The sequence below is a fragment of the Morone saxatilis genome, unplaced genomic scaffold (assembly GCF_004916995.1).
Source record: "Morone saxatilis isolate NCDOM2014 unplaced genomic scaffold, NCSU_SB_2.0 Contig0, whole genome shotgun sequence".
Classification (NCBI taxonomy): domain Eukaryota; kingdom Metazoa; phylum Chordata; class Actinopteri; family Moronidae; genus Morone; species Morone saxatilis.
This window is the reverse complement of record NW_023339650.1, coordinates 11450751-11460207: the sequence shown is the minus strand read 5'-3', so window position 1 is coordinate 11460207 and position 9457 is coordinate 11450751. Positions and strand designations below refer to the sequence as shown.

General features: G+C 43.8%; 1 protein-coding gene across 1 annotated transcript; it reads left to right on the top strand.

Annotated features, from left to right (window-relative positions):
* The first annotated feature begins 1487 nt into the window (after positions 1–1487).
* On the top strand, positions 1488–4773 carry si:dkey-97a13.12 (vexin). Its single transcript, XM_035682413.1, has 5 exons — positions 1488–1596; positions 1880–1911; positions 2398–2565; positions 3701–3792; positions 4490–4773. The coding sequence occupies exons 1-5, from the start codon at positions 1530–1532 to the stop codon at positions 4746–4748; spliced, it is 618 nt and encodes a 205-aa protein (XP_035538306.1). The 5' UTR covers positions 1488–1529; the 3' UTR covers positions 4749–4773.
* Positions 4774–9457: the final 4684 nt, after the last annotated feature.

The window sequence follows — 9457 nt, the reverse complement described above, 5'->3', positions numbered from 1 at the left end:
TCACTTGTATTAAATCAGGTTGCTTAAATTAAACTGCTGCAGCAACCAGTTGACACGAGCTCAGTCCAGAGAAAGAGTCTCAGCAACAGATTAAATGACGGTCTTCACTCCATTAACGACGCAATCTAATGTTTCCGAATGACCACATGCATCTCTGCTAATGTCCAACGTTAACATGTGAATTTCATTTTTAATATCTGCTCTTTTCTTACCCGTAACACTTCTTCTCCTCCATAGAAGTAAACATCAGACCTTTTGTCTAAGCGGCTTAGCTGGGGGTTTTTTGTGTGTGGTTTTGGTTATGTAAAGGCTTTGCTTTGGCCTTGGTGTCTAGACTGGAGGTATCACACTGAATTAGGAGCAGTGAGAAGAGTTACAGATAACAGAAAAAGTTCAAAATGTGCACCTTCTTGGTACATTTGGACATAAAAGTGCATAAAAAGCTGTTAATAATACTATTTTTCTATCATTATTGAGTGTATTAGTCTCCACAGGGATGTAATATCATGTGCTACCCAAGCCGGTGGGGACGCAGCCCAATCAGGTGTTCTGCAGGATGACTGAGGCCAAAGATAATGAGGTTAATTAGTAGTCTCGTCTATTTACAGGTGTTTCCTCTTTCAGACAAACACATTTCTCCTTGTTTAGTTCACTAAGCTAATCTATATCCCTCCTCAGCCTTATTTCCTGTTGATTGCAGTGAATTAGGAGAATAAAATGCATTTATTTTCTATGCAGATTTGTTACAGGAAATAAAGTTAATAAAATAAGTTTGAAGTTCTTTGCATGTCATTTTTATAATGTGTGGAGGTTTGCAGCAAACTTCCATCGCTCAGATGCGATTGTCTGGCTGAGTGATCTCTTGTTATTGATGGATGCTTTTTAATCGCTGACACAAGCTCACAGCCAAGCTCCAGAGCGGGAGGTGTGTGTGTGTGTGTGTGTGGGTGGGGGGGTTCAATCACCATCTGTTGAGCAGTCCACCACCCTGTCCCAAGCCTATTCATCTTTGTCTGTGCTCACCCAGGCCACTGGAAAATGGGACATAGTCAATAACCCTAAATCAATCAAGCACTCTTGATGAGGAAAAATTATGAATTCTCATCCACAGTCAGGCGAGCGGTGGCAGCAGCCTCGAAACTTCTCTCACATATGACCAGATGGTCAAAGAACAATAGGCACTGGCATGAGGATGAGGTGGTCAAGCATGATCTCTGACATGAAGGTTGCTTTTAATTCCACTACTGAGCTAAAGGAATATTGAAAATAGACGCATCTGGTGAATTTTAATATGGGAAAAGACCACCTTTAGACTAATAATCATACACCTTTCTACTATAAACTAATAAATATATTTCTCCCTAGTCTTGTGCTGTACATCCTTGTGTGTGTTGCACCCTCGGAGGGACGTGTTGTTGCTTGTGTCCAGCTCCAGTCGGTGCTGCAGTGGATTAGTCAGCTGCATTTATTTAAAGGTAGTGCAGAGAGGAGTGCAGGAGCTTCGGTTCTGTGTGTGCAACATCTTCAAGATGCAGCGCATCTACATGCACAGCAATGAACACTTTGAAGTCTTCACCACTGTCCTTGCTCCACAAGGTGAGTGCAATCGTGTCTGCAGTGGTGTGGCGTGTCATGACATTATTTACATTGTTGGTGAGAGCAACATGGCATATCAATGTCAAATGATGAATAAATAATGGGGTAGATCTTTTGTTTTCTCTCCCTGTGGACTGTTCATTTACTGAAGGACGTGGTTGTAGACATACTTACGTACAAACATGTATGTGAAGAAATTCTTGTGCATGTTTGCAGCTATGACAAATTATAAAACTAACCTTTATTTTTTTGCTGATTCATTTCCACTCTCATTGGTTAACAGGGAGGTATCGATACAGAGCCGAGGCTGAAAAGGCAAGTTAAATATTTATTTATGTAAATATGAATCTTATATGAGTGTATCATAGGTTGCAGGGTGTTCATTTAACATCTTAAACAGCAGAAATATTAAAATAATGTGATGTTTTCTACGCCTTACATATACTGGAGATTGAATGATATGAGTTTGACCTTGATGTTATATAAAGTCAGTCTATTACCTGTGGCTCCATTATGTGTTTAATTTATCTAATTCCTCTGACAAACATGGACCATATTTATAGGAGGAACAGATAATGAATAGTAGACCCAGATTTAGGATTTCTATTCTAATATCTGACCCCTGAGACACATAATCCTCAGGCCTGTAGGCTGCAGAGTATACATACATAGCAACCACAGCAGTACAACAAAAAGGGAGGCAACAAACTGCACTTTACTTAGATTCTGTGTAACATTTGAAAGTGCATCTTGCAGTTTTGAAATGAAAACACCGGCTGTAACTCTCCCTTTGTCCATCAGATGGTAGTGGTGCACAGCTACAGCCCCCACTGGCCAGATGAGCTGGAGCTGTCTCCTGGTGACGTCATCCTGGTGCTGTCCAAACATGAGGAGGAGAGGTGGTTTGGGCGGCTGCAGGACGGCCAGCGGGGCTACTTCCCCGCCTCCTGTGTGATGGAGCTGAGCCAGGTTGGTTGGCTGCCTGAATGAGCTCAGCAATGCAGCATTACAGGACTGTGTTGTTGCTGCTGCTTAATGTCAGAAGGCAGATTGTACTTTCTAGTCTTTTCTGCTCTGCTCTTCACAGGCAGTGTACATTTTAAAGACTATGAAAACATTGTTTCTCAATCAGCTTCTTACAGTGAGCAATGGGATCTTAATAAATATATTTTTAAAGGTTTGGTTTACTCACTCAGGAGTACTACTGAGCTGCCTGCTGCGGCTCTGTAGGGGCTTTTTTTAAAGTCTGACAAAATAACCTTGAAGATGTCATAGGGGTGTCATCACCTTAAAAGTCTACATTACAAACTGGAGTTGTGGCCATTTAGAAAGTCTAATAAAAGACATTATTGAGTTGCATTATGGGACATGTAGTATCCACTGTTACAATTCTTTTAAGATCTGTGAGTCCCAACATTATGGAAGTGTAATACTAAAGTTAAGTACAGTTGAGTATAAGTTTAAAAGGCTTAAACAAGACAAAAACTATTACAGCATTACATAATTTTGGTCATCAGTGTTGTTTGCTGCTAAAAGAAAGATTCTTTAGTTAGTGTTTTTTATTATAGCAAGAAAATATTACATAATGGTTGAGACATCCATCATTCAATCCAATGATTAAACAGTACAAATAAACTTAAAGGACCAGTGTAAAGGTTTTAGTGGCAACTTGCAGTGTAGTTGCAAGTGCAAAAGAGAAACTATTGTGACTGTGGAACATGCAAAAAATGTGAATGTATCTAGAGTCCTAGTGTACTGTATCTACAACATATCAGCGTCCACAGAAGGTGATCCGTCTGTAAATTTAAAAAAAGGCTCATTATAAGGTAATAAAGACACAACATTTTTTATTTTCAGGTGATAATAGACAATTGAAACATACATATGAATATTATATTCCATTTCTGCCAATAGATCCTCCTAAATTTTTACACTGGACCTTTAAGTACTGCCATTGTCTATGCAAAGAAATAACAGTAATGGATTTTGAGCTGTCTGCTGTGATTTAGCGTAAAAAAATAGTCGGATATACCAGAGGAAGTGTGTATCAGGACATCTGTGGGACATTTTTAACTCAAACACACTCAATGGTTCCTATTCACAGGTGAATCTCCCTCCAAAAGCCCTACGAAGGACTTTATATCTGAGAAACCCAGCCTGGGACAACGATTCAGGCGTACGCAACAGACATGGAAAGTAGGTGTAAAACTCGTACAGCAGCCGTAACAACAAAAACACATGTCGCCCACAACAAGTGCATGCATACACATCATGCACACACCCTGCACCCAGCAGCTGTTCTAACACCGAACCCCCACACATCCCCCATCCCCAAATCCCATCCCTCTGCTCTCCGCCCAGCGCCCCTGAACAGGTGGCCCCTCTCGTCCCTCATTAGTTGACAAAGCACACTGATTACTAACCCCCCTAAACACACACATACATGCAGGCGTGCACACACACACACTAGTCAATCCCCCTCTCACCGCACTGCATCTCATTAAGGCCAAAGAGGAACAGGAGGGAAAGGAAAGACTTCATAGTTTTTCATCTAAAAAGGAAATTAAAATGTTTGACAGCATAATTTAAATCTTACAGGAATATTTATGATAGATTGTCAAAAATAAAATAACTTTTTTATCAAGACAGTTGATTCAGTGTTGCAGCGAAAGTTGTCTGATCTTACTGTATCTTTCTTGCAGTTTATTTGACAGTAGGGGGCATTTATTTTTGACAGCCTGCCACTGAACTTTGCTCACACACTCACATAAACACACACATCACACAGAGCCCTCTGTACAGCTCCGTGCCTGTCTTGTCTGCTAGCGGTGGAATTTGGGTCATGAGGAATAAACAGGGCCTTTGTGTTTGTTATTTCCTCTTTGTCCCCCAGTGGACACATTCTGCAGGCGCTCAGGAGAGGGAGCAGAGGAGGTGGAGTAGGAGGAGGTGGGGGAGTGGGGCTGGATGGGGGCCAAGGTGAGAAAGAGGGCCCCTTCCTGGTGCGGAGGCCCCAGATCCCTGTGCCTCAGCCTGTGGCCTCCCAACCTCAGGCACACAGATCCCCAGGCCTGCTTCACAGGATCTTGTCCAAGTGCCGGAAAAAGAGTGAACGCCAGGGAGCTACCAACGGGGCCTTCGAGGGCGACTAAGAGGCCCTTCTTTTTCTCCTGGGTGGCTGAGCCGAGTTCACGTTGGTGGGGCTGCATTTGGCGGGGGGGGGGGGGGATTGACCGAAAGAATACTAGGGTTGGATGAAGTGGGATTCGTCATTTGCATATCGCTTGTTTCTGGATAAAGGGGGCGGAAAAGAATTGGTTTCACATACACAAAATCTGACGTAGATACCAAAAAACGTGGTGGAAATGTACCAATTTTCAACTCTGTAAGAAATAAAGGATGGTTTGTGACACAAAGGCTTTTGATTAGAAAATCTATTGGAGTTCGAAAAAGAATTTTTGGAAATATGGTTATACTACAACATAATAGATACGAAATTAAAGTCCTTGCAAACTTGACTCAGGCAAAAACATACTTAAGCATTATTTTAGAAAGCGGGTCTCCCTAATTCCCCTCCTTCTAATTAAATTTACACACTACGCAAAAAATAGTTCACGCAAAGAAGGTGCTTCAATGCTGATCCACAAGTTCGGTTTGTATCCTATGCCACATAAAATGTTTTCAAAGCACAAGATGTCCACTCATGCAAAAACTAGGGGAGTAAACTGCAATCTCTTTTGCATAATATTTGGAAGACATTGCCAGTTTTTAGAGGTCTGCCCTTCCTCCCCACCCTGCCCCACCCAGCCCCACACCCCCGCTTTAGGGAAATGCGCACTCGGGTGCACCCCCTAAGTTCTTTTCCACGCCGGAGACTAGGCCCCGGTAGCTCTATGGGGCAGCATAGGGGGGGGGGGAAATAAAAAGTAAACAAACATTCTTACCAGCACATGCCGGCACCCCATACTGTGCATGCTGCACCATCCGTGACACCCATAACTAATCACGACACAAATCATCATTCTCACTGTATATCAACGGAAACCTACGGAGCCGCACACCGATCGCTCGCTCCTGACTGCGCTGCCGGCGGCGCAAGCGGGCCCCAAAGACATCCGCTGCCTCCTAAAGAAAATTGTGTACTGAAAACATCACTCTGTTAGAGACCGTAGCTGTCTCATCTAATCTCTCGCTTTAGCAGTCCGATTCCCATGTCACCCAGGGATGCATACCGCTCAGGGGATTCATTACACCTTGTTCTGGTTATATGTTCATTATGTTACCAAATTCATGTTCACCATTAAAAATATTCACATTTTGCAAATACACTTATTTGACACTTGCAGAGATATCTTACTGGTAAGCTAAACAGCAGCACCGTAACGCTTTGCTTAGCAACACTGAAACGCGGAGTCCTTTTTTCCTAACAAGGTAAAATTAGTGGATTCACTACTACGTTATATTTGTTTGTTTAATCTGTACAACCAGTTAAAACAAATTAATGGAGTCCTATTTGTGGTTGCGAAAGTAACGGATTCCGCTGGCAATTTGACGCCTGGTGCTTTACACACGCTTTGTGTCCGCATGTTGCTTGCCGCCGCCGTTCTCGTCCGTCTCCATGGCCGTTAGTTGAGTTCTCCCGGGCTATTCATGCGCCTCCTTAGCAACTATTACCATCAGCAACCATAGTACAATTCTCTTTGTCTGGGGTAAAGCCAAACACGCTTTTTTCTTCTAAAATTTAGTTCTCACTATTACTATACCATAAATGTCATAGTTTTGGGTTTACTTCAGCAGTTGTATCTGACGCTCGCTCGCGGTCGTCGTCCGAAGGACAGCTCCCGGGGGTCAGGCGACAGTAAAAGCCTACAGTTTGTTGGGTTACTCAACTTGACGAGTGACACGTACCCCTCATGTCTGCTGGTTTCCAGAGGAGCTGTTATTTCGTCCTGCTCCGTGACTCGCACCGGCGCAAAAATAAAAAATTAAAAAAAACAAAAAAAACAAAAAATATAGGGCCTGAAGGCCCCGATATCCGGTTGCGGCGCGAAGGATTTAGTGCAGTGTAAACAGGTGTAGAAGAGGCAGGCAGAGGGAGAAGAGTTACCTTAAGATAAGACGGGCAAGCAAGGCTGAGCTGCAGAAGGACATGCATCTTAGTGGCGGAGGCCTGGGTTGAGCTTCGGACTGATCTTAATTTAAGTGCACATAACTCAGATGTATAATGGCTGACAGACGCTATGACCGACCCGCGCCGCACCTAAACTCAATCCCCTACACGCCACGCCAAATGCTTGACAATCAAAACGCTCGGAATTAACCCCAATTTCCTAGTGCAATGCAGAAAGAATCAAACAAGCTTCTTCATCTCTCCCCTGGCTATTCATTTCGTGGAATCGTTTTGCGCCCCCTTGGACGACCACATGCAGCTTTGGAGGAACGGGGGTAGGGATCCTGGGCTGCCTGCATTACAAAAACATTCAGCACAAAAATTAGCCCGCATAATGACCTCTAAATAAGCAAATAACAAACGGGGGGGTGGGGGTCGGAAGCATGCTGAGCTATGAACGATGTCGGGTCGTTTTAAACATAGGGGTAATAGGGCTGCGTAATCAGATCTGCTTACTGTACACATGTACAGTATTTAAAATTTGTAAAGGGTAATCTGTATCACCATTCGTGACCAGTGAAAACTGACGACGAAAACCAAGGTAACCCTAGAAGCTGGCAAACGAAGAGGTGAAGAAGAAGGTCAATGTAAAAGCACTCCGCCCAACGGTATTGATCAGCCATATTGTTTTTAAATGCCCCCAACATCATAGCCACAACATGAGTTACCCTCACACAACCCAGTCTGGAGCAATGAATCCAGGGAGAATATCTGAAACAAGAAGTTCTGGGACAATGGGTCATGGGTCTTCATGACAAACGTGTTGAGTTGCCTTGTTGGCGCCGATGCGAAACCGCGCATACTTCTGGACACATGCCGCCTATCCCGGGTCAGTCCCCTCCCAGGAACATGGAAAATGAGGGTGAGTCCACATCACCCCATGCGGAAATGGCGGTTAGGCCATAGCAGCCGCCGCCAGGTGACAATAGGCCCGGGACTTGGAGGATAGACACACCAGCTAGCGAGATTGAGATCCGCTCATACTCTGATCCCCTCCCAACGCGCGTACCCACATGTCGCATGGACCAGCTGAGAAAAAATCTTGTTTTCAAAATTTTTATAAACTATTTTCAATATGGTCCATGCAAACTCAACTCTTGTATTCTGGGTATTATGATCATGCAATCTATTCACAACCATGGGTCTACAAAACCTTGATATAAGAAATGACGAAACTCTCCTTTCGGCGCTCACCCTCGGTTTCCGGCATGGTACCATTATAATAAAGCACCCTAAGCATAAAACGGGAAGGCATAAGGCATTCATGACAATGAGCTTAATTCTATGGTGAGGAAAAGACAGAAAAAGTATTCAGATCATCACAAGTTACAGACAACACAGTTAAATATACAAGATCTCATTCATACACGTAATAGTACAGATAACAAGCTCTTGTACTTTAGTACGATACCTGGATCTTTGGGTTATTAGCTTAATAGTGGCCGATAGTGAGTATATACGACACCAATAGTCTCTGATTGATTGTTCACCGGGACTAGCCAAGGGGGTAGGGAGTCTGACAGACTAGACAGGTACTTCGGGGCTAGTGTGCGTGGTAATTTACCTTCATTTCAATATAACACTCGCATAAAAACAACTGCTATGCCCAAGATGTGTACAGCTACAAATACACAAACACAAAGAGACCAGCACCATGCCAGACTATTATTAGTTATAAGGTCTACTGACAGATATGGTTCTTACACAAAACACCAGCCTACGCGGGAGTCCGGATGTTCTAAACAATGCAGCGAGGTGTATGGGTGCGCCTGATATACTTAATGGGACGTTGTATCTCCGCAACATATCCCTTAAACCTACTAAATAAACCCAGATAAAGGGAGACTTTCATTTAATTGGTAGTCAGAAAAAGCAAGCAGTTACGGGGGCACCAGTCGACCGGGTGAATGGCCACTGTGTGTGCTGCCATGTGGTGGTGGGTCTGTGGTACCACTGGCGCCATAATTAGCGCGGAACCTGTACTAACTCCATCCCCCCCTCTTTATAAAATGCCCTTTAATAAAAATATACCCCGTGTAAAATGGCCCTCTGCGCAGCTAAATGAACCTGGTGTTCATTATTATGACACACCCTCGCAGAGGAAGAAACAACAGTGGAAATACCCTTCAAAAATGTCAGGTGATGAAGACCGGCGTTAATGATGGCCTCTGCCTCTCGTGTCCAATAATACGAACTGTATGTTTAGCTTAACTAAGCCATTGCCTCCCCTGGCAACATGTTTCAACTTCTACATGTCTGAATTGTTGGGAAGCCATCCCTCCGGTGAAACATTGAAGTAACAAGATAATCACCTGCCCACAGCCGTTCAAGCTCTCTTGCCCAGTCCAGTGCTCACGCTGTTAAACACGTGTCTCTTCGGGCTCAAAATTATGACGCCTCAACTGTTCTGCGTGATCGTACATGGATGGCAAAATACGGACCATCGCGGCCAATGCTACTTTGATGTGGGGAGGTTCTGTCAACTCCCAAGATGCGAGGGTCATTTCCATTCAGCTAGCAGCTTGATGATGACGAACCCGCTCAGTACGCGCCACAGCAACCACTGACATTCTTAAAACCGATAACTCATCCATAGATTACCTCCACACTGGGATACATACTCGTCAACACCATTCACAGATAGTATGTTATCACAGCATCAAAAACTAGTTCTAATAACTGCTGGACCCA

Excerpts from the sequence above, each read along its gene's own strand:
- si:dkey-97a13.12 (XM_035682413.1), top strand. The coding sequence starts at position 1,530 with ATGCAGCGCATCTACATGCACAGCAATGAACACTTTGAAGTCTTCACC. Across the intron at positions 2,566-3,700 it reads GTGTGATGGAGCTGAGCCAG|GTGAATCTCCCTCCAAAAGC; the intron begins GTTGGTTGGCTG and ends TCCTATTCACAG. Across the intron at positions 3,793-4,489 it reads GTACGCAACAGACATGGAAA|TGGACACATTCTGCAGGCGC; the intron begins GTAGGTGTAAAA and ends TTTGTCCCCCAG.